We start from the raw sequence: 23,771 nt of genomic DNA on the forward strand, positions 1-23,771 counted from the left end.
GGCCCATCCCCATCTCCTTGAGATGATGGTCAACCTGCTGCAACCATGAGGCACGTGGTCGGCCCACTGGCCTCCTCCACTCATGAGACTCCCTCGCTGAGAGAATCTGGTGAGCAGGATCAGCGTCAGGAAAACGAGCCACATGTCCATATAGCCGCAACTGACGCTCACGGACTATGCAGATAACAAATCTCATCCGAGTCTCTCTCAGCAACCGCTCGTTGGATACAAAATCCGACCAGCGATAGCCAAGGATTCTCCGAAGAGACCTGGTACCAAAGGAATTAAGTCTCCGTCTCAGATCCTTGGTCAGAGTCCAAGTCTCGCACCCATAGAGCAAGACTGGAAGTACCAAGGACCTGAAGACTCGGACTTTCGTCCTCCCGCACAGGTACCGGCAGCGCCACACCCCATGATCCAGTGAATCCATGACTCCCCAGGCCCGACCCAGACGTCTATTGACCTCTGACTCGCAGCCAGCAGAGACATGAATATCACTGCCAAGGTAAGTGAATCTCTCCACGACCTCAACATCCTCACCAAAAACAGACACAGACAGGACAGCAGCATCCAAGATGTCACCGAAAGCCTGGATCTTAGTTTTGACCCAAGAAACCCGTAATCCCAGCGGCTCCGACTCCTCATTCAGCACCTCGAGGGCCCCCAAAAGGATGTCTAAAGTCTCCGCAAAGATGACTGCATCGTCTGCAAAATCAAGGTCCGAGATCTTGACATTCCCAAACGATGCACCGCAACTTGATCTCTCCGAGATCCTCCCTAAAATCCAGTCCATACAAGTGCTGAAAAGTGTGGGGGCAAGTACACATCCCTGACGAACTCCAGTAACAACTGGAAATAAGTCAGAGGTGGTACCACCACACTTCACAGCACTCTCAGTACCAGAGTAGAGTTCAGACATCAGATCGATCAGTTTTGGTGGCACCCCACGAAGACCAAGAATCCTCCAGAGGACATCCCGATTCACTGAATCGAACGCTTTACAGAGATCAACATAGGCTGCAAGCAGCCCTTGCCGAAACTCTCGTCTGCGTTCGGTGAGGACACGAAGTGCAAGGATACGGTCAATCGTTGACCTCTTTGGTGTAAAGCCTGACTGCTCTGGACGCTGGTGCTCAAGCAGATGGTGGCGAACCCTATCAAGAATTATCCGAGCAAAGACCTTGCCCGGCACTGAGAGCAGCGTCACCCCTCGGTAGTTGTTGCAGTCTTGGCGATCACCCTTCCCTTTCCAGAGAGGGACAACAAGGCCCCTCTTCCAGTCAGTTGGGATGATGCCTGTGTTCCAGGCAGAGCACAAAACTGCATGCAACGACACGAGTGCAGCATTTTCACCAGCCTTGAGAAGCTCAGCATGGATGCCACAGATCCCTGGAGCTTTGCCCCATTTCAACTGGTTCACCGCAGCCCGTGTTTCCACAAGCGAAGGTGGACCACAGTTGATTCGAGGGTCAGCAACAGGGATTGTAACACCCTTGACGTCCAACTCGACAGTTGGGGGATCAGCCTGGTACAACCGCTCAAAGTAACCGGCCCAGCAGGCCTTCACTTCAGACTCCTCTGTCAAGAGCCTACCACTCTCTGCTCGAACTGCAGTGCTCCGAGGGATGGGCTTGGATGAACGTAATGCGCGAATTCCCCTGTAAGCGGGACGAGAATCACCTGTCCACAGGTGATGCTCTACCCCCTCACGGATTCCTCGCACATAGGCCTCCTTGTCCACCCTCAGTGCACGTACAGTTTTATGCCTCAGCTCCCTGAACAGCTCTGCTCTGCCATTCAGCCTGGCCCTGCGACTCTGATCAATGGTATCCAGTGTCCCTCGAGAGACAAAATTCTTCTTTGCCCTGCGGTGAGTTCCAAGACATCCACCGGCAACATCAAGGACGGTGGTCTTGAAGGCGCTCCACAACTCTTCAGGACCCCCCAAAGCACCCAGACCCCCCAATTGTCCACTCAGCCTGTTCGCAAACTCCTCAGCTACTCTCTCATCCCTGAGCTTGGCAACATCCAGCCTAGGCTGGGATGGTACCATTCTCCAGGATTTAAGGTGCAGCTTTAGAGTTGCTACAACAAGCCTGTGGTCAGTATTGAGGAACTGAGCACTCCGGTAGACAATGCAGTTCTGGATCATCCTCCAACGACCGTCAATGAGGACATGGTCAATCTCCTTTGCCACACCGCCAGCGTTGGAATACCAAGTCCAGCGATGAGCTTGTGGGCGCTGAAACCATGAACCGGCCACCCTAAGTCCATGACTTGTTGCAAAGTCAAGGAACTTAGTGCTATTCTGGTTCATAGTTCCTGACCCATGGGGACCAACACACACCTCATAACCATCCCTATCAGTTCCAGTCGATGCATTAAAATCCCCCAAGACTAGAAGTGTATCTCGTCTGGGGCACTGATCAACCACAGACTCGAGTGTGGCGTAGAATGCATCCTTCACGGTGAGATCACTCGCCTCAGTCGGAGCATAAACAGGGACCAGGGAAATGACACCTAAGGAGTGACGAATCCTTAATCTCATAATACGCTCGTTGACCGGTGTTACCTCAATTATCATTGGGGTCAGATTGTTGGACACAGCTACAGCAACTCCTTGGGTATGGTAACCATCCTTGGGTATATATATAAATATAAATATATATATATATATATATATATATATATATATATCATATTTTGATGTGATAACCATTGCAGACTGGCAGCTTATTGGTAGTTATCATCTCTGGAATGTACCCACCCTCCGCATAATGAAAGCGAAAAGGCAAACTCAGAAACATTCACTAATGATGCAATTGCTGTTTCCACATGGGGCTAGAATGAACTGCAAACCACAAATACAGTACATGTCTGAAATGCTTTATTTCTACCATCCGAATAATCCTGTGATTCCTGAAGGCAGAATTTGTTTTATGGCAGAAAGGGGCGAACAATAGGGCCAATCAAAATGTTGCTGATTAGTGATTTTCAGTACATTTTAATTTATAATATTGTCATACAAGTTCCCTGGGTAGTGCTACTGAACCGCAGTAACCGACAACATGCACATGTTGTATGAGGAAAACATTTATGAACATTTTACAAGTTTTTACCACAGTTAAAGGAATTGCCCTTCTCCTACCCTAGTTCTAACAAGTGTCCAAAATGTGAAATTTACGGATAACCCAAATTTCACCACTGAAATGAAAGCGAGAGAAGAACCTTCAGAGTGTAGGCTTTATTCCATTTGATTGAAGCCGCTTCTACGGGCACATCAGGGGATACAGGTGCAGCTAGGAGTACATAAGCAGTAATGTATACATGTGCAATTAATCACCGCAAAATAAATCAGCATAAGCACGGAGTCCGGTATACTATCAATTCTCACCATTCAACGAGCACCAAGTGAACCGCCCCCGTAAATGACAATGCCCCTGGGACAATCACCCCGTCCGTGCGGAGACTTGGCTTTATCTATCCCGTGCTCGAGCCGCGCGACATGTGATCACACGTCACGACCTTCAATTCATCACATTGTCCCCGTCTTTAAAATATAACTAGAGGCCCAACTAACGCACCATGATTACTTCAGCGCTACAGGAGTATACATTTCAAGCAACGCGAACTATTTAAACTACAGAAGCATACATGCCAAGCAGTGAGGATTATTTTGAGTTGTAGGAGCATGGTAATGAGCATCGATATATGATATAATGAGCATATAGGAGCACGAGCATCGAGGATGCCGATAATCCCCTTTACAGATCGAGTCGGCGAGGGGGTTTTATCCGTCGACCTCTCCGGGAGTAAATGGCGGTTTCACTTGAGGGAGGCTTCCGATCCTCTTGGTGAGCCTCGACTCGTGCCGGGGATGACTCCTCGATCGCTCTCGGGTGGAACGCGGCAGCTCCGTCGCCACCGTTCCCGGGTGGAGTTCCTGGGGGGGGAACACCTGGGGAGGGGATGTCAGAGGGAGGAGTGCCAGATGGTGGTGTACCTGCGGGAGGAGTACCTGAGGGAGCCAAATGGCGAACCGACACAGTGGTCTCCCTGCCATCCGGGAGTCTGACATGAGCATACTCTGGATTAGTATCGATGAGTTCGACCCGCTCCACTATGGGTTCATACTTGCTTTGTCGTACCGGGCGTTTCATGAACACTGTTCCGGGATGGGTTAGCCAGTTGGGCACCGTTTGGCCGTCAACATAACATCGCTGGTGAGTAAACATTCGTTCGTGAGGAGTTGCATTGGTGGACGTGCAGAGCAAAGAGCGTATGGAATTCAGAGCGTCGAAAAGGGTAACCTCCCATTGTCCGGGGCCCAGTCCTCTTGATTTCAACGCCAGAGTTACGGCTTTCCAAATGACTCCGTTATACCGTTCCACCTGCCCATTACCCTGTGGGTTGTAACCCGTCGTTCGACTAGTTGCTATGCCGTGCTCTAATAGGAACTGTTTTAGCCCGGCCGACATGAAACACGGCCCTCTGTCTGAATGTATGTACAAAGGTTTCCCAAACATAGCAAAGAGGTCAGAGAGACATTTCACGACAGTGCCCGAGGTCATATCCGAGCACGGAAATGTGAAAGGGAACATTGAATATTCATCAACAACAGTGAATAAGTATCTGTTGTCTGTCTCGGTCGGCAGGGGCCCTTTGAAGTCGATATTTAGTCTCTCGAAGGGAGAAGTGGCCTTGATCAATCTGCCAGATGCCGCGCCATAGAATCTGGGTTTTAGTTCAGCACAAACAGGGCATGAAGCATTCATTTGTTTAATATCTTCGATAGAATAGGGAAGGTTTTGTCTGCGCACGAAATGTGCCATTCTGGTTACCCCTGGGTGGCAAAGAGACACATGTAGGTCTTGCAAAGCCCGACTGATTGTCGTCGAACAGTAGACCCGAGAGAAGGTATCTGCAGCAGGGTTTTCTCTCCCGGGCCGGTAAACAATGTCGTAACTATAGCAAGCTAGGTCTATTCGCCATCTCATAATTTTTTCATTCTTAATTTTCCCATCAAACATGAATGCAACGGATCGCTGGTCCGTGACGAGCGTGGTGGTTTCCCAGTAAATAGTGTCTCCATTTACGTAGGGCTTCGACAATAGCGTACGCTTCCTTCTCTATTGCTGAGTGTCTCTGCTCGCTTCCAGAGAGAGTTCTCGAGAAGAACGCGACGGGTCGCCCAGACTGATTGAGCGTCGCAGCTATCGCGTGATCAGAAGCATCCGTTTCCACCAAGAAGGGCACCGAGCTGTCGATCGATAATACCACGGAATTATTGATATCATCTTTGAGGCTGTGGAAAGCTTTTACAACAGCGGCATCTGGTGGGAAGTTTTTGCAATGCACTAGGGGATGTATTTTCTCGGAGTATTGGGAAATCCATCTCGCGTAGTAAGCGAACATGCCTATCACCCGGCGCATTGTCTGCAGGTCCTGAGGTGGGGGTAGTTCACGAAGTGGGCGCAATCGTTCAGGATCGGGCTTAATCGTGCCGTCGGCTATTGTGTAGCCGAGAAGGTCAATTGACCTTGCCGAGAATACGCATTTCTCGTAGTTGAGGGTCAGATTATATTTTCTAGCAATGCTCAAGAATCTGTCCAGATTCATATCATGTTCCCCCTGATCCTTACCGCACACCGTGACATTGTCCACGTAAACAAAAGTGTCTTTGAGGTTTTCATCTGAGATGATGTCGTCCATAACTCGTTGGAAGCAAGCTGCTCCATTCGTGACACCGAACGGAATCCTCCTGAATTGGTCGAGGCGTCTACCTGCCTGGAACGCGGTGTAAGGTTTGTCTTCCTCTCGGATGGGAATTTGATGATAGGCGCTTCGCAAATCGATGGTGCTGAATATTTTATAATTGGCCACGCGTTCGACCATCTCGTCTATGCGCGGCAAAGGGTAGGCATCGAGTTGGGTGAAACGATTGACCGTTTGAGAGTAATCGACAACCATTCGTTTCTTATGGTTCTGGTTGGCGGTGACCAACACCTGTGCGCGCCATGGCGAATCGCTCGGTTCTATAATTCCTTCTTCCAGTAATCGCTTGGTCTCTGAAGTGATGAAGTTCATATCAGCAGTGGTATATCGTCGCGATTTGATCGCTATCGGTTTACAGACCGGCGACAAGTTAGCAAACAGCAGGGGGGACGTTACCTCTGCGGTGGTCAGAGCATTTAGAATTAGACGAGGTTTGCTTCCTCCAAAGGGTATTTCGACGCTCGTGTGCTGCTTGAGGACATTATGACCCAGAATTACGTCTGCGCATAAATCACGAAGCACCAGTACCCTTACATCCCGATGCGTGTACCCTTTTACGTCCAATTCAACATTGCAGTACCCTCGTACGGGGGACTGTAGTGATGTGGCGGCCATGCATACCGTATTGTCTGTCAGGTGGATCTTCCATTTCCTGCCCTTCGCTAGTGAGCTGTTGACGAAACTCTCAGAGCTACCGGTATCAATCAGAGCTTCAGCCATATGCCCGTTAATTCGTACGTTGATGATAGCCTTGGATAGATTCCCCGGTGAGGCTGCAGTTAGTTTCTTTTGTGAGTAGAGAGCCGCAGAAGTGGGTTTATTTCTCCTTAGAGTAGATTTACATACCCTGGCATAATGCCCTTTCTTGTCACAATTCATGCATGTGGCATCTCTGGCGGGGCATTTGTGGCAGGGTGTCTTTTGTACCCACAAAATAAGCATTTACCAACCGAAGTAGTTGCTGAGGAGTTTGACGAGGTCTGGGTATCCGATTCCTCGGGTTTTTCTCCATCCTCAGTGTCGGAGGTGCCCTGAGGGGTTCCTTGAGTTTCCACCGTAGCAGCGTTCATTAGCAGCATCGGTGTCCCAAATGACTCAGATTGCTGCTGAGCCGTATCCATCGCTCGAGCCTGGTCGGCTACCTTTTCAAGAGTGGGTTGCGCTTTCTCCAGTAAGCGTTGCCGTATGTGGGCTGTCCTGAGCCCTTGGATGAATGCCTCTCGGGTCGCTTCATCTCGGTGTTCCTCGGCGGTTACGGCCCGGAAACTGCAGTCTTTTCCCAACTGCCTCAGAGCTTGCAGGAACTGATCGATGGTCTCCCCGGCTGCTTGCTTGCGTGTGTTGAGAAGATGTCGTATGTATACCTCGTTCTTGCCCTTCACGTAGAGCGCCTGCAGCACGTCGATTGCTGCATCGTAGGTGTCACACTCCGAGAAGAGCCTGAATACACCGGGCGAGACATGATTCACAAGGGCGGCCAATTTGTCGGCTCCCTCTTCGATGATGGTCAGATAGTGTGAGAAGGAACGGAACCAATGCGACCATTTCATTTCCGAGTCAGTCGCGTTTGGGTCAGCGTCGAACCTCTCTGGTTTGTAGATCTTGTCCATCGTTGGTTGAGAGAGCCGAGAAAACCAAATGGAATAAATTGAAATGAAAGCGAGAGAAGAACCTTCAGAGTTTAGGCTTTATTCCATTTGATTGAAGCCGCTTCTATGGGCACATCAGGGAATACAGGTGCAGCTAGGAGTACATAAGCAGTAATGTATACATGTGCAATTAATCACCGCAAAATAAATCAGCATAAGCACGGAGTCCGATATACTCTCAATTCTCACCATTCAACGAGCACCAAGTGAACCGCCGCCGTAAATGACAATTCCCCTGGGACAATCACCCCGTCCGTGCAGAGACTTGGCTTTATCTATCCCGTGCTCGAGCCGCGCGACATGTGATCACACGTCACGACCTTCAATTCACCACAACCACGCTACTGTGGCATGTTTATGTACTATGTTTTACTCATGCATATTTGTAGCCATGAAGGTCCTTGTGATTGTGCCAAAACATTCACACCATGGATCAGTAGTCTAGTCTTCATCACTGTTATCAGCATCAGAGTCCTCGAGGTCTACAACCTCTTCCTCGACATCAGTGGGCTGGTTGCTGCAGGTTCGCAGCTTGCACATGTCAGTGCACTTCAGGCTATTGGCAAGGCACGTGCAGTCTGGGAGTTTGCACGACCGTCCACACTTGCAGGAAAGCAGTTGCAACACTGCATCCGGTGCTGGAGAACCCTGCATCTACTCGATGGCCAGCTTCCCGTCATCATCAGTGGTCCATCCACAACCCTTGGGAGTTGGAACATAGGGTTGGCATTGCAGACAGCGCCTCCAAATCGCAGCCTGGTAGTTTGCACGGAGGACGTGCATGAAGAGGCAGTCTTCACATGGTGGAAGCTGACTGGACTCTATCTCTCCACGTCTGGCACAGAGTTGATGTCGGAGTTCATTGACTTTCGTGGTGTTGGTAGACGGCACGTACATGTGGCAGGTGACCTCTTGCAGCTTCTGAAAGAGCTCTGTGGATACTTCCCATGAATGACCGAGCTGACTGAAGGCCTCTTGGTAGGTCTTATCAGACTTCATTTGCTTCAAGGCGCCCATCTTTCCCCGGCCTGCAAAGGCACTGACTGTATTACAACCGGCGAACACATGTAGTCCAACCAGGGCATCACAGACACTGTCTCCCATCGATCTAGCAAGCTTGTCAATGTCTAGGAACCGTGTGCGGGTTTGCGTACCACACTTCTGATACACGGGGCATGGGATGTCCTTATTGAAGGCAAGACACAGCGCGAGGACATCTGTATCTTCGGCAGTGATCACCACGGCCTTGTACCCAGCTTCTGCTGCATGCAGAGCATGCAGAAGCATTCGGGTGTCTGCTTCCTCCTGCGTGGACTTCAGCTCTGCCACTTCCTCCCAGTGGTCCTTGGTTTTTGTTTTTGATTTTCCCCCAAAACGTCAATATCTCAGAATGGTAAAATGGTCAAAATGCAAAATACATACACTAAGCTGCTCTTCTGGAATGGTTAACACATATTGAAATAATCATATAGTCCCTTCCAATAACTTAGTAGCCCTAAAGTTTGGTTTCCTCAGATGGTACCGATATATGCCTGGGCCCATGGACTATATGTCCTTTTCTTCTGATAAGGTGGAGAGCTTGCTGGCAAACCTCAACTTAGATATTGCAACTAGTCCAGACGGCAGCAGACCTCGTCCTAAAAACCTGCCCTGCTGCTCTTGCTCACCCTCTCTCTGTTCTATTAATCCTCTCACTTACTCAAAGTCATCTGCCATTTGCTTGGAAATCAGCAAACATTACCGCTCTGCATAAAAAAGGCACAAAAACAGATCCCTGCAACTACAGACCAATCACCAAGGTCATGGAATCCATCATTGCTTCCTCTTCTCCAATGGCTTGATTTCCGATCATCAATTTTGATTCAGACCAAGTCACTCTACCCTCTATATGCTGCTTCTGCTTTCCCAACAATAGATGGAGATCCTCAATGCCAGACATGAGATCAGAGCCATCTCCATCGACATATCGCATGCTTTCGATTCGGCCTGGCGCCCTGCCCTGCTCACCAAACTCTCTTCCTATGGTATCCAAGGACATCTCCACTCATGGCTTGCAGACTTCCTCTCCTGTCACAGTCAACATGTGGCCTTTAATGGTATTCTCTCATCTCCCCTTCCTGTCCAGGCTGGAGTTCCTCAAGGCCTTTTTCTGGGCTCTGTGCTTTTTCTGGTTTTCTCTCCGACTTTCTGGAAAATCTTCTTTATCTCTTTGCTGATGACTCCACCCTCTGCCGCACCATCTGTCATATCTCAGATTGGCAAGCAGCAGCCTCTTCACTCTCTTTAGATCTGGATAAAATCACAAACTGGTCCAACACTTGGAACATGTTTTTCAATCCGGACAAATCTCACTCACTGTGTTTCTCTAAAAGGACCGGCTGTAACCCTCACCCCCACGCCATCTACTTTATCAATAATCCTCTTGAATAAGTCCTTTCATTCAAGCTTTTGGGTCTATCTGCCATGGTCTTTCCTGGGAAAGCCACATTTCCAAGCTGGCCTCCAAAGCCAGTTGCCAACTGAGCATCCTCAGTCATACAAAGTTCTTTCCTTGGCACACCTGAGTTCTTAACCACATCCACAGCCTCATGGAGGACTCCTCTCCCCTCTGGTGCTCCCACCTCAACTTTCTCGGCTTCATGCTGTGGAAACCAAGGCATTTAGGATCATTGGTATCTCACACGATGAAGCTGAGTCTTTGGGTCTCTCACTTTCTCATCATAGATATTCCATGGGCCAGATTGAGCCCCCGTGCACCCCCCCCCAGGACAGTATGAGACCTGTTTTATTTTACTCCTTTGACCTTCCCATACATGAAAAGTGGATGCCACCATCACGAAATTGGGATGGACTACCTGTATGACGTCACTTTCAAAATGGCCACCAGCGAAATCACCGAAATTTCAATTTTGCGCATATCTCAGCTGCTATCATAGCGAGAGACAAAATCTTTGTGTCTACACCCATGTTTTTGAGGTCAAGGAATACAATGGTGCACACAAAAAATACCTTAGGTTATTGGATCATTTAAAAGTCAATAAAGTGGACACGGAATCCAGTGGAAATCTCATTTTCGCACAAATTTTCACGTCTATGATTAACCACGTTGATGGATATTAGCTTTCGTTGATTTGTATGGATCTCATGGACATGTTTATCATATCCAATGGACTTTTATATGACTGACACAATTGCGGTATTGCACTGAAAGAGTCTATGTAGCATTCCATATGTTATGGAATTCAACATAAAACAGAATCACCTGTACATGTGAAAGGTCTTTTATTGTTGTTCAAATGAAAGCAAAACAATAAACAAAAAAAAAACAAAAAAACTTGATGTTACTTCATCATATCATTGTTGAAAACAAAACAAAAAGGTAAAATAATAACAATAATTATCTTAACTGGAACATTGACAATGATTGTCAGGGAAGATAGAATGCAAGCTCCTGAAAATAAAAACTACACATTATCGAGACCATGAAATAAATAAATCAAATTTTAGAGGTACATAAATTAATTATAAAACAAATTAACAGCCATCACACACAAAGGATTATTTTACATGTATGTACTAGCACATCACAACATCATGACTGTTCTTCAGTATTCAATCCTCTTCACTCTCACTACCAGACATGTTCACGTCAGATGCCCCATCTTGGTCAGAGTCATCGGATGAGGTGGCATCATCATCGTCATCATCATCATCACTGGGCAGTTTGTCATCTTCCAGTGCTACCTCAGGGGGAATCAATGGTCCTCGGAACCACATTGGTTGAATGTTACCATCACTAAGAAGCCATCCATGACCATCTGTTGCTCGTGGCACTCTTGGTTGAGGCAGATCTGCAACTTTCCAGATACCAACCTGGTAGTTAGCACGTTTTACATGTTCTTGTAGTGCTTTCTGGCAAGGTGGCAGTTGACTCGTATCTATATTCCGCTTTAAGTTGATATTACCATCTGTGCCTCCAGATTTCTCCCTCAACATTGCTCCACGAGCTGTGTCCACAGACTTGAAGCGCCCTCGTCCATAAATGGCACAGGTGAAGTGTTCAAGTTCTCCAAATAATGTAGTGGGAACTTCCCACGTGTCTCCGAGTTTGGACAATGCATCTATGAAGGCTTCTGATTTCTGGCGATGTTTGATGGGTCGAACTTTTCCAATCCATTTGTATGCACTGGTGGTGTCACAGTGTGTAAGTGCATGGAGGGACATCAGTGCAGTACACATTCTCTGACCATATTGATTGGCTAGATCAGCGATGTTTAAGAGTCTCCTCTTGTTACCTGAACCAGTGTCAAAAAGAATTGTTATTTCAAAAGTTGATGCGTAATGTAGCATTATGAAGAACACATCACTGTCAGGGCTTCGGAGACGTATTGTGCCATAACCTTGTGCCTGGGCGTAGGCATAGTACAGAACAATCCAGGTGTCTGTTTCTTCTTGGTCTGAATAAAGCTCAGGTAACTCTCTCTTTGTGACTGTTAGCCCGTCATCACTATTCAACGCATAGCAGTGGCCTTGCACCACTAACACAACATTCCTCTGTACAAGCTTAGGAGCAAAGGAATTTGAAGACCACACATCCTTGATCACATCCACCAGCTGAGACTTGTTCTCGCCAGTCATGAGGAAACTCTTCCAATCTGCTGGTTTCTTCATTAGTTGACCTCCAATAATTAGCTTTTCACCCTACCCATGTTGCTGTCATTCCATGTTCTTGATGGAGCCCTCCTGATACATATCTGTAGTAAACATGAAGTTGGTTGTTTTGGGCATATTGTCAAATATCTGATGGCAAATCAGTTGAAAGTTGCCTGGGATATCTGTCATAGTGTGGAACACAGCAATGCCATCTTGAATGAGTAATGTGTCAGACTTATTATTCACACCTAACTACATTTGATCACCAAAAGGGCAGGCATATATTACTAAAACTATCTATGGGCCCAACACTGGAAATATAAATAGAACATAACAATGAACAGAAACATGTATTGCAAGTTCACTTGAAAATTTGTGCGAAAATGAGATTTCCGCTGGATTCCGTGTCCACTTTATTGAATTTTAAATGATCCAATAACCTAAGGATTTTTATGGGCACACCATTGTATTCCTTGACCTCAAAAACATGGGTGTAGACACCAAGATTTTGTCTTTAGCTTTGATAGCAGCTGAGATATACGCAAAATTGAAATTTTGGTGATTTTGCTGGTGGCCATTTTGAAAGTGACGTCATACAGGTAGTCCATCCTAATTTCGTGATGGTGGCGTCCACTTTTCATGTATGGGAAGGTCTAAGGAGTAAAATAAAACAGGTCTCATACTGTTGTGGGGGGGGGGGTGCACGGGGGGTCAATCTGGCCCATGGACTAAGACAGGTCGGTGGTTTTTCTCTCTTCTCCTCTCAGGCATTGACCCCCCCCTTTCTGTGATCTGTCCCCCCCCCATATTTCCGCAGGGTGCTCGAAGTGCACCAGCAACCCCCTTCTAGCGAAACTTGCAAAATCAAGAATCACTGCTCACTTTCACGCTTTCATTCCTCTTTTTCTCACCTCTGGAATACCTCCCACACTCTATTCACTCCCACTCTTCCCTCCAGGTCTTCAAAACAGCTGTTCATCATCATCTCTTATCTTCCCCCATCAAAAACCACGATCTTTCCCCCCCCATTAATCCACCCCAAACCCACCTTCAAATTCCCTGCAAGTCCCTGTAATGTCCATCTTTTATACCCCATGTTCCCCGCTCCATCCCTCTCCCTTCCACAGATATCCCAATGTCTCTGTTCCCCACTGTTTTGTGCTTCTCTCTCCCACCCCTCTTGTCTCCTGCTCCCTTTGCTATACATTCTGCATGTTAGATCTTATACGAACCTCAATATTGTGTATTAAAAAAAAAATGAAAACTGCATGGCCCACAGAGTAACCCTGCTGACCACAATGCGCTTTAATAGCAAAGACGATTATTGAGTGTTTGATTCTGTTGATAGTCCCGAGTTGGAATCCCACTTTCCAGCTGAGATTTTCAGGAGAACGTGAAGCCTGCTGTTCGATTGACTCGCAAATCCTTCCATAGTATTTAACAGAAGTTTAACAGTCCAATTGCGACCAACCAAAGCTCACATCATATTTCGAAAATGGGTAAGAACATCACGTCCGTGCTGGTGTTGGCGCATCGTGGGTGGCACACGTGGGTTCAAAGGTCGAGGGAACGCACGAATGACGGCTATTAATGGCGTGAGTCACCCATCAAAGGTGCCTGCACCCCGCAATCCGCCATCTCACATATCGAATTTGCAGCGTTAAACGTACGACCCATGTTCAAATGCTTCGTTATATCAACGGATTTCAAATCAAGTGTAGACGCACTTGGAGACCAGGGTACAAATTGAGACGCGAGAAATTAATAAATAAAATCACTTCCCATGACAATCAAAATGAGCTTCAGCCACAGGTAATTCAGTTTTTGATCTTGTGATGATCGAATTCCAAAAATAATGAATGAAAATGACATCACCACCAATTGTTTATTCAATACCACTAAATTTTTACACTTGCATAGAATTACAGTCATTGGAAAAAATTGAGGGTTATCATACAGGGTCTTTCATACAACATAATACTAATGTATACACAATGATTGCACAGATAGGTAGGTGCACGTGGATTGTTCACAACGTCGATCCGTAACCATGAACAGGTAATAGACTCCGACTCACATTTTACCGTTTGAGGCTTTGCTCGTTTGAAATAGTGCTTTGGCTTCGATGGCATCATCTGGCCCGCACCAAGTGCAACCATCGATGACCATGGCTGAAAATAACGCTACGAGGCATGGTGGGCCCAGAAGGTCTGCCCTCGAACTGGTCGAAATCATTCGCGAGCTTTGTTTTTTTCAAAACAAAAGCTCTCTTGAAGGGATGGGGTCACCACCGAAGGAAATAACAGATGACCAACAGTGTAGCAGACGTATGGTTTACACTGATAGAGTACAATCGATTGGACACGTGGTTATGATTCTACGGTTCACCGGAAAGAAAAATGCACAAAAAACGGCCAAAAGGTGTGCAAGGGTGCATGGTCTACAAATATAAATATCTCGTACGACTCGAGCGATAATAATCGATATCCACGGTAGTGCCAAGCGCTCCAAAGCCATCGATTCCAAAGTTTTTGCATTTTTCTTTTTTGTTTCTGCTGATGTGATTAATTGTGCCGGCCATAGACCAAAACCAAGCAATAGCTTGTTTTGGTGGGACGACAGCAGAGACCACGTGGGTCGATGAAGCGCCTTTTTCTGGACCACGTTCGCATCCGATTGTCAGAAGAGGTGCGGGTGAGTGAACATCTTCAATTCTGCAAATAGTCAGGATTGGTTTAATGAGCAGTTTTTAAACAACACAGCAGTCTCCAGATCAACACAGCAGTCTCCAGCATGGACACTCTACTGAAGACAAACGAGATGCATTAAACACATCTTGGGTGCATATGCTACGAAAAATGGGTTTTTATATTAAATCTTCTCCGAAGATATCACACATGATGAGTGTTTTTTTAACTGTTTCTTTTTTTTTAAACCAGACTCAATGCCATTGTGGTTAGAGCACCCATTAAGTCTGCAAAGTTGGAAGTTCGATTCCGACTGGCCAAGTCACACCAAAGACTAAATGATACGTGTGGTTTCCTTCCTGACGATCAGCATTTGGAGGATAGATCACAGATAACTCTGTGGGTTGGCATTCCATGTTGGGGCAAGGGGAGGGGGGGGGGGGTTCTTATCAATTGCCCCACTAAATGTGGAGAGAAAAGGAATGCCACAATATAGCATCGCCAGCACCCAGAGTGCTCAAGGAAGTTACTTCCTCCAAGGTCAACAATTGTGTTTATTTCATGATAAAAGTCGAGCTCTGTGTTGTCCACCGTCTCTCTGCACCCATTTGCATGATTTATGTTCTGTGGTACACCATCATACCATGAACCGCTGGTGTGGTACAGGGGTTATTTGTCATCATTGCAGTTAACAGAAATATATGTAGGACACATTCACAGGACAGCATGTCCAGCAGCTTGTATTTGTAAAATCTGTGAGAGCTGTAAGTCGCTCTCCTGAATTTTTTTGGTGGAATTCTCCTGAATTTGTATGACCAAGCATTCTGTTCCTGTAGGTGAGGATGTGTATTTGTATGACAATGAGTCTTGGTCTTCAAGCCAAGATGAATTGGTTTGGCAAGCTTTGTTTGACAGTGTACTTTAATCTTGGGGCTAAAGTACATGAGCTTACCTTTTATGGTAAGCTTTACCTTACCTTACCATATGCGTCCCGAGTCAACAAATGGATGGCGGTTTCTTAATCACCCATGGTTCTTAACAGGCCCATGCACACCACCGAAGAAAGGACCAGAATAATGACGAGACTGAAATACTGAAAGCTGCACCCGACAGGAGGTAGTGAACCAAGTCAAGATACTCCTTGGTGGGAAAACAGGTCATGCTGTAAGCACGGGCGGCAGGATGTGAGGGCAGGTCCGGGCACAACATGTGGAGGGGGATTTGGTGGAGGGAGCACGTTCTTCAGGCAGGGGGGAGAGAGGTGGTGTCTCGTGCCAACAGAGGACGCCGAAGCTCGTCCACAGCTCCACCCGTCGGGTCCAGCAGCATCTCTTTCTCGCCGGCTCAGACGGCACCTTTAAGGTTTTGGCTCCCACCGCAAGCTGTGACGCCCAGTTCACAGGTGGGGCCCTGACCCTTTTACCCATATGGTGCTAGCACCACCAAGATTAATGCAGGTCGGATCATGATGGTGGCTTTTCCCTCCTAAACTTGTGCTGACGGCCTGTCGGAAGCTTTCGAGACACATTTTGGACAGATTACGAAGGTGAGAACATTAAAAAGGGTATGAAGGGAAAATGGTTTTCAACACGCATGAGGAAGGTTGACTGCATCTTTCTACACATAAAACCACACAATCTATATCGATTAAATTACCTCAGGCTTATTGCAATACATGCAATATGGGAAATAACCATAGTTATACTTTGCAAAGTTCCTCCCGAAAATGAATTCCCCCAACAATATATTCATAATGCACATCATACTTTCCATTGTATAACAATACAAGTACCATGTTATACACGTACATGCACGCATAATATATGAAACTGTTACACACATACAGCAGAGCAAAAAGTTTCAGCCAGACTCAGTGGTGTAATAGTTGGAGCATCCACCTTAAGTCTGGGAGGGTGGCGGCTTGAACCCCGGCCGAATCATACCAAAGACTAAAAATGTAAGTGCTGCTTCCTTGCTTCACGCTCAGCATTTAAAAATGATAGAGCATGTACAAACAAACATAGGGTGGAAACCATTGCACATGCTTGATGGGGTGAATGGCCTCCCCCTGTATTAAAGTTCCTTGCAAGGAAACTCAAATTATTATTATTACTTCCACCACCGAAGGGGATGGAGGTTATATTTTCACTACTGTCTGTCTGTCTCTGTCTGTGTGTGTCAGAGCAGGATATCTCAAAGTTATAGACGGATTTGGACAACATTTTGTCGACAGTTTGGGGGTGTGATGAAGCCAATTTTTTTCAATTTTTGTGAAGATCCAGATCCGGATACGAGAATTTTATTTTATTTTTTTCAAGTGATTCTTCATAATTGAAAGAGAGGTTCAAAAACGACATACAGCACGATATTTCAAAAAGTTGTGGATAGATGACAAAACTTGGTGGACGAGTTGGGTAGGTGACGAGAACAAGCAGATTAGATTTTTAGTAAAGGTGCAGATGCAGATCCGGCCCATCAGTGAGATACAAAACTTAAACTGTTCAGCCTGGCGGAAGTATGCACTCTACCGAGTGCTGTTCCAGTTTGAGAATGCTTTGACGGCCCATTCTTTGTAGTATCTGCTTTGTGCCCAAGAAACAAATCCCCTTGTATTTGCTGAATTCGATCAGACACAAAAGGAACGCTTAACTTAACAAACAAGTGGAGAGATAAGTCGAGGTGCAAGAACACTTGCTTTTCTGTTGGAAGCATGGTAAATCACATTTTGACACACCCACCTGTAGCTGTCTGAGGGCTGCTGTTGCAACGGCTTGCCGAACAATCTCTGATACAATCATTTGTGCAATTTTCCACGCCATCTCCTCTCGAGCCTGTGGTGAACCCAGTCACAGGAATATTACCAGTGAGTCTCAGTAAGGTATGGAATACAAACAAGCAAACAAACAGTTGACTTGGCCACACCGTGAGAGCCTGAACTTTTAATCAAATGCCATTTGCTTAGGTTTACCAAAAATAAATGCCATTTTGCAGACAACAGTTGCGGATATTTATACATTGGGTTGACGGTTAAAGGCAAGCAGAGAATGAGGAAATAATTGACTTGCTTACCGCTTCCGTTGACCCTTGCACCCACTTTCTCATCGCAGCGGTAAACATGCCTGGAAGCCAATGCAGAGATATGCATAATAAGTGCTCCTTGATAACATCACATGATTAAGACTGTTCATGGTGTCCCAGCAGCTGTGAATGACTTTGTTGCACAACTCAATTATGGGTTTAGGGACACTTCCCTCTTCCTCTACCACCATCCTCCCATCTCATTGCCACTTGGGCAGTTTTCCAATAAACATTTTAAAAAGTTTATAAAACGAGCTCACTTTGCATTTAATCAGCTAATTATGGTAGTCCACTTATACAGTATATCTAACTTCTATAAAATATGCATTTTCCAAATGCAGGTCAATCAAAAAAGTTCTCATCAAGGTAATGTTCTATTTTAGAATCAGGATATTCTTTAAATGTTATTCCTAATCATGTTCTTTCCTTTTCTGTATCTCACTTCCATCATCATTGCTTCCTCTAAATCTATTGTCTACGATTTACCTTCTATTCCTCAATTCATCCTGTTCTCTAATCTCTACCCACATCTAACCTTCCTCTGCCACTCCCACTTACCTCGAGATTTCTTTCCCTCTGGGTCAGGTTCCGACTCACGTACAAACTGGCCCAGAGTATTCATCCACCCAAATGACATCTTACTGGGAGTGGTGGTGAGAAGGGGTGGGAGAAGGAACTCTTATCACAACCAATGTACTTGTTTACATCTCTTCATTGAGGCATCTTCCACTCGTACTCAATTTTTATCATCCCTCATTTCCTATTAAGTTCTCAATAAAAAAATGCTTCTTCTTAGATGTTTTCAATGTCTTGTATTCTCTCTGTTAAATCAAAATGGTTGAGGGCCAATAGATTTGGCAGAAGTTTTACCATTTTGTGGACGTCTGGAATTCATCTGAATTTGGATATCAAATTGGTGAATTCATCGTTTCATTACTCTATAAGCACGGCATCGTGCAACAGCACACTCATCCAATGCACACCACCAACCATAAACTCTCGTTATGAATCACACGAATAAACAAAGCTTCAATTTTGGCAAATGCCATTAAAGCTGCAGTCCTTCAACCACAGGCACAATGTAAACAACTCACAATGTAAACAACTCGGCAAATGGAAAAAGTGAAACAAGGGAAGGAGTTGGAAGAAATGTGTGTAAATACGGTAGTCAATTTAATATATCTGGGATTCGAGAAGAGTACAGCCATAAAGCACAGCAAAGGGGCCGGGGGCGGGGGGGGGGGGGGGGGTTGGGGTTGAGTAAAAAGGATCATCTGAAAATGGAGGAGGCAGGAAAGAATTTTGATCAAAGAATATGAGCGAGTAGAAAATGAAAGGTGGATAATATAAATTGATCATCTGAAGAGAGACATTAAGTTTGAGAGAAGATATTTTACTGATATATATATATATATATATATATATATATATATATATATATATATATTTATATGTATATATATGTATATATATATATATATTTATATGTATATATATATACATATATATACATATAAATATATATATATATATATACATATATATACATATAAATATATATATATATATATATATATATATATATATATATATATATATATATAAATATATAAATATATATATATATATATATATATATATATACATATAAATATATAAATATATATATATATATATATATATATATACATATAAATATATAAATATATATATATATATATATATATACATATAAATATATATATATATATATATATATATATATATATATATATATATATATATATATATATATATATATATATATATATATATATATATATATATATATATATATATATATATATATATATATATATATATATCGACACCTTCCATGCTCTTCGAGCCAAGCTGCATAAAGCAACCAAGAAAGGCTACCAAGGAAAGCCCTTTGCTATTTAAAACCCTTCCCAGTTTCTCCGCAGCTGTAAAAACTGACAAATTGTACACACATGAAAATCCAAATGCTACCCCCAGCTGCCGGACCGGTTTCATCGCTCATTGGCGAATCAGCGACAGCGCAGACAGAAATGTTAATTTTTTTTTTACCCATCCCCGGATCTGTGCCTTTCCACAACTTTATTCCGGAGGTCTTTTGAAAGTTATTTGGGGCTCATGGTTGAGTCTTTGGTGTGAAATGCACTACTCAGCAGAGGAAACCTACAGGAACAGGTTATTTTATTCCACAATAATCAGAATCATGACAATTTAACACAGGTGGAGGCCAATTAACCTTGTGTGTGAATTAACCTTTGAAGGTGATTGGTTACACCTGAGATAATTAACAATTGCTGTTATAAGGGAGGTGGACACTTATTCAACAAAAATATTCTAGTTTTGTATTTTTACCCTGTGGGGTCTTCCACCCCACACGGGGTCTAAGCGCCGCTCGCGTTCTCTCTTTTCTTGTGTACAGTTCATTTGAACGTCTATTTCTCCATTATTCATGAACAGAATTCGATGAAAATTGACAGGCATATGATAGACACATATGTGCAGGCATTAACTGAGCCCAAAGTGCGATTGCGGCCCTTCGGGACGAGGAATGGCCCATTTGGCCCATTTTCTTAAAATTGTTATTTCTCGGTTGTTAGTGGATGGAACCGAACCAAACTTGACAGGTATATTCTACAGACCATTCCCCAGGCATTAACTGAGCCCAAAGTGTGATTCTGGCCATTTGGGCCAAGAAATGGTCCTTTCAGCCCATTTTCTTAAAAAAAATTTTTTTTTATGCGCTGGGCAAAATTAAGTCGGAAATGATGATATGAAACTAGCCTCACTCTTGTGAGGTGTTCTGGTTTCTTTTTCTGATGCAATGAAAATCTTACAAAATTTCAAAACTATCTGTCGTCTGTGCTATCGCTCACCTGAGAGTTGTATGAATGAACTCCCATGGGGTATGTTCGCAATTCAAACTTGTTAAATTAATTTTCTGAAATTTGTCGAATTTGTTTTTCACTTGGAAGTTGTGGGTTATGATGTGTAAATAAAGATGGATAAAGTCTGATTTAATGCAATTTAATTCCAGACTACAAGGCAACAAAAGGTGAAAATTTTGAAAGGGGGTGTCGACTTTCTATAGGCACTGTATACTACTGCAAAGATGGCACATTAGGAAGAGGTCCTTTTAGAAAAGGGAATAAAGAAATAATACACATGTCGTAGGATAAAAATTTTGTATCATTTGGTCCAGCATGTCAAAGGCTAATCCGACCAAAGACAATCTTGGTGCATTCCAGAAAATCTGCAACACGTGTGCGTTTCCATTCTCAGAAGAGGCAGAAAACAACATCTGTCCAACCTTAAGAATGAACTTTCAAGCTCATCTCCCCTCTCAAAAGCCTGCTGGTGCCTGGTTAAGGCTGTCTCCGATATATGCTCCCCTTCCATCCCTTCCGTCTCTTCAAATGACACCAAAGCCGACTCCGCTCGTGAGAAGGCTGAATGCCTCAATTCTGTATTTACTTCCAAATATTGTGTCCCCATCCTTCCCCGTCATACTAAACTGCTCCTGGACTCTGTGTCCCTTGCACCTGAGAAGGTGGAGAAGGTTCTTTAAACCTTCGACTCTGACTCAGTCACTGGACCTGATGGCATCAGCTCACATTTCCTAAAATCCTGCTCTGCTGTTCTTGCACATCCCCTCTCTGCCATTTTCATCATATCACTTGCCCTCGGTCATCTTCCATCTGCTTGGAAATAAGCTGCTTGCCAACATTGCTGTGTGACATAAAAAGGTGCAAAAACTGATCCCCTTAACTACAAATCTATCAGCTTACTTTCAATCATCAGCAAGGTCATGGAATCAATTATCACAGCTGATATGAAATCCTTCCTTTTCTCCAACAACCTCATCTAAGATCATCAATTTGGTTTCAGACCAGGTAACTCTACCTTGGACATGCTGCTTCTACTCACCAAACAATAGATGGAGGCCCTCAATGTCAGGCATGAGATCAGGGTTATCTCTCTGGACACATCTCGTGTTTTTGATGCAGTCTTGCATTCTGCCTTACTCTTCAAACTCTCGGCCTATGGCATCCAAGGTCAACTCCACACATAATTTACAGACTTCCTCTACTCTCATAGTTAAAGTGGGGCTCTCAACGGAATCCTTTCATCTCCTCTCCCTGTCAAGGCTGGAGTGCCCCAAGGCAGTGTTCCAGGCCCAATCCTATTCCTGATATTCATAAATTATCTCTGACTCTGCAATATCCTTTTTATGAGCTCGCCTGTTCGAAGAACAGAGAGCTATAGCGATACCCCCGGCGTGAGCGTGAGCGTGAAAATGTTTAAATTTTTGGTGCAAGTTATTTTTTCCTTTCTAATGTTTTTATCTACCACACTATTTTTTATACGCCCGATCGATATATATATATATATATATATATATATATATATATATATATATATATATATATATATATATATATATATATATATATATATATATATATATATATATATATATATATATATATCGGGGCGTATTATGTGTCGTCGTCGTCCGTCCATCTGTCTGTCTGTCTATCCGTCCGTCCGTTCCTGTCCACACTCTAACTCCCAAAGTTTTCAACTTTCACGTTTCATATTTGGTACATAGGTAGACTGTGGAGACGGTGTGTCGCGACATAAGTTCGTCATCTAAAGTGGTTGCCATGGCAACCAGGATGCTGTTTTCCATCCGTTCCTGTCCACACTCTAACTCCCAAAGTTTTCAACTTTCACATTTCATATTTGGTACATAGGTACAGACTGTGGAGACGGTATGTCGCGACATACGTTAGTCATCTAAAGTGGTTGCCATGGCAACCAGGATGCTGTTTTCCACGTTGTAGCACAATTCTGCATATACCTTCTTGTTCGGGCGTATATTGTGCTCACTTGCGCTCTTGTTACTGATTACAATATACAAATACATATATTGCTTTAAAATTATTTGGATCAGACTTCACTGCAATGCTTTATAAAAAATATTAATTATTAGATGAGTCTTTTAAAAACGATAAATGAGAAACAGGCGAGCATTGGGTGGCTTTGACACCAACTCTGGTCTATTTGCTGACGACTCCATTCTATGCCAAGAATTCCCTCATCATTCAGACAGGCAGGCTGTAGTGCAGCCTCTTCCCTCTCGTCACAAACTCGTCAAACAGTTGGAATGTGTTTTTCAATCCTGACAAATCTCACTCTCACTATCTCTCTCCGAAAGAACCGTTTGGGAAATCCTGCATCCACTTTCTTGACAATCCTCTTGAGGAAGTTGTCATTCAAACTCCTGTGTCTCACAATCAGCCATGATCTTTGTGGGGCAAATCACATTTCCCAGTTGGCCTCCAAAGCCAGCCGCCGACTTGGCATCCTCCATCATACAAAGTCCTTCCTTGGCACAACTGAACTTCTATCCACCGACAAGGCTGTCATCCGCAGCTTGATTCAATAATGCTCTCCCTTCTGGACTGGCTCCCCTGCCTCACATCTTGCTCAGCTTGATGCCGTGGAAATCAAGGCCTTCAAAATTATTGGAATCTCCGATGACCAAGCTGTGTCTACGGGTGCATCACTTCGCCATCGCAGATAGAGAGAGACCACCGACCTGTCTTCGACCACCTTTCTCGTCTTGCACCCTCTGCTCTTTCTGTGCTTTGTCCCACCCCAAGGTTTCTGTGCACACACAGTCCAAAGTCAACCCCCTCTGGTTAAACTACCTAAATCCAGGATCACTGCTTTCCTCAACTAATTTGTTTCCCTTTTTTCCCACCTGTGGACCCAACTTCCACCTCAGTCTTCCCTCCAGATCTTCAACACAGCTGTTCACCACCAAATCCAAAACCATTATCCTTTCTACCCTCATTAACCCTCTTCCCCAACACACCCCAATCCC

General features: G+C 44.6%; 3 protein-coding genes across 3 annotated transcripts in view; all 3 read right to left on the minus strand.

The window, feature by feature from the left end:
- Window positions 1–3,199: 3,199 nt before the first annotated feature.
- LOC147028690 (uncharacterized) overlaps window positions 3,200–23,771 on the minus strand; it is a 188,611-nt gene continuing 168,039 nt past the window's right edge. The window contains exon 2 of the mRNA XM_085879370.1: window positions 3,200–7,488. Within this exon, the coding sequence (XP_085735496.1) occupies window positions 6,651–7,385 (735 nt within the window). The 5' untranslated portion in view covers window positions 7,386–7,488 and the 3' untranslated portion in view covers window positions 3,200–6,650. The remainder of the gene's footprint in view (window positions 7,489–23,771) is intronic.
- Window positions 10,750–13,081, minus strand: LOC147028691 (uncharacterized). The gene has a single exon (XM_085879368.1). It carries the CDS (start codon window positions 12,093–12,095, stop codon window positions 11,037–11,039), a length of 1,059 nt encoding a protein of 352 aa, XP_085735494.1. The 5' UTR covers window positions 12,096–13,081; the 3' UTR covers window positions 10,750–11,036.
- LOC147028692 (A-kinase anchor protein 10, mitochondrial-like) overlaps window positions 13,949–23,771 on the minus strand; it is a 61,332-nt gene continuing 51,509 nt past the window's right edge. The window contains exons 6-9 of the mRNA XM_085879369.1: window positions 18,401–18,483; window positions 17,834–17,883; window positions 17,503–17,595; window positions 13,949–14,791 (exon numbers count right to left, since the gene is read on the minus strand). Coding sequence (XP_085735495.1) covers window positions 14,786–14,791; window positions 17,503–17,595; window positions 17,834–17,883; window positions 18,401–18,483 — 232 coding nt within the window. The 3' untranslated portion in view covers window positions 13,949–14,785. The remainder of the gene's footprint in view (window positions 14,792–17,502; window positions 17,596–17,833; window positions 17,884–18,400; window positions 18,484–23,771) is intronic.

Source organism: Eptatretus burgeri, chromosome 4 (genome assembly GCF_056783735.1).
Source record: "Eptatretus burgeri isolate ZD-2024b chromosome 4, Ebu_testis_v1, whole genome shotgun sequence".
In the NCBI taxonomy this organism is placed as follows: Eukaryota; Metazoa; Chordata; class Myxini; order Myxiniformes; family Myxinidae; genus Eptatretus; species Eptatretus burgeri.

What these genes read in the sequence shown, in the direction of transcription:
- LOC147028691 (XM_085879368.1), bottom strand. Translation starts at nt 12,095, where the DNA reads ATGAAGAAACCAGCAGATTGGAAGAGTTTCCTCATGACTGGCGAGAAC.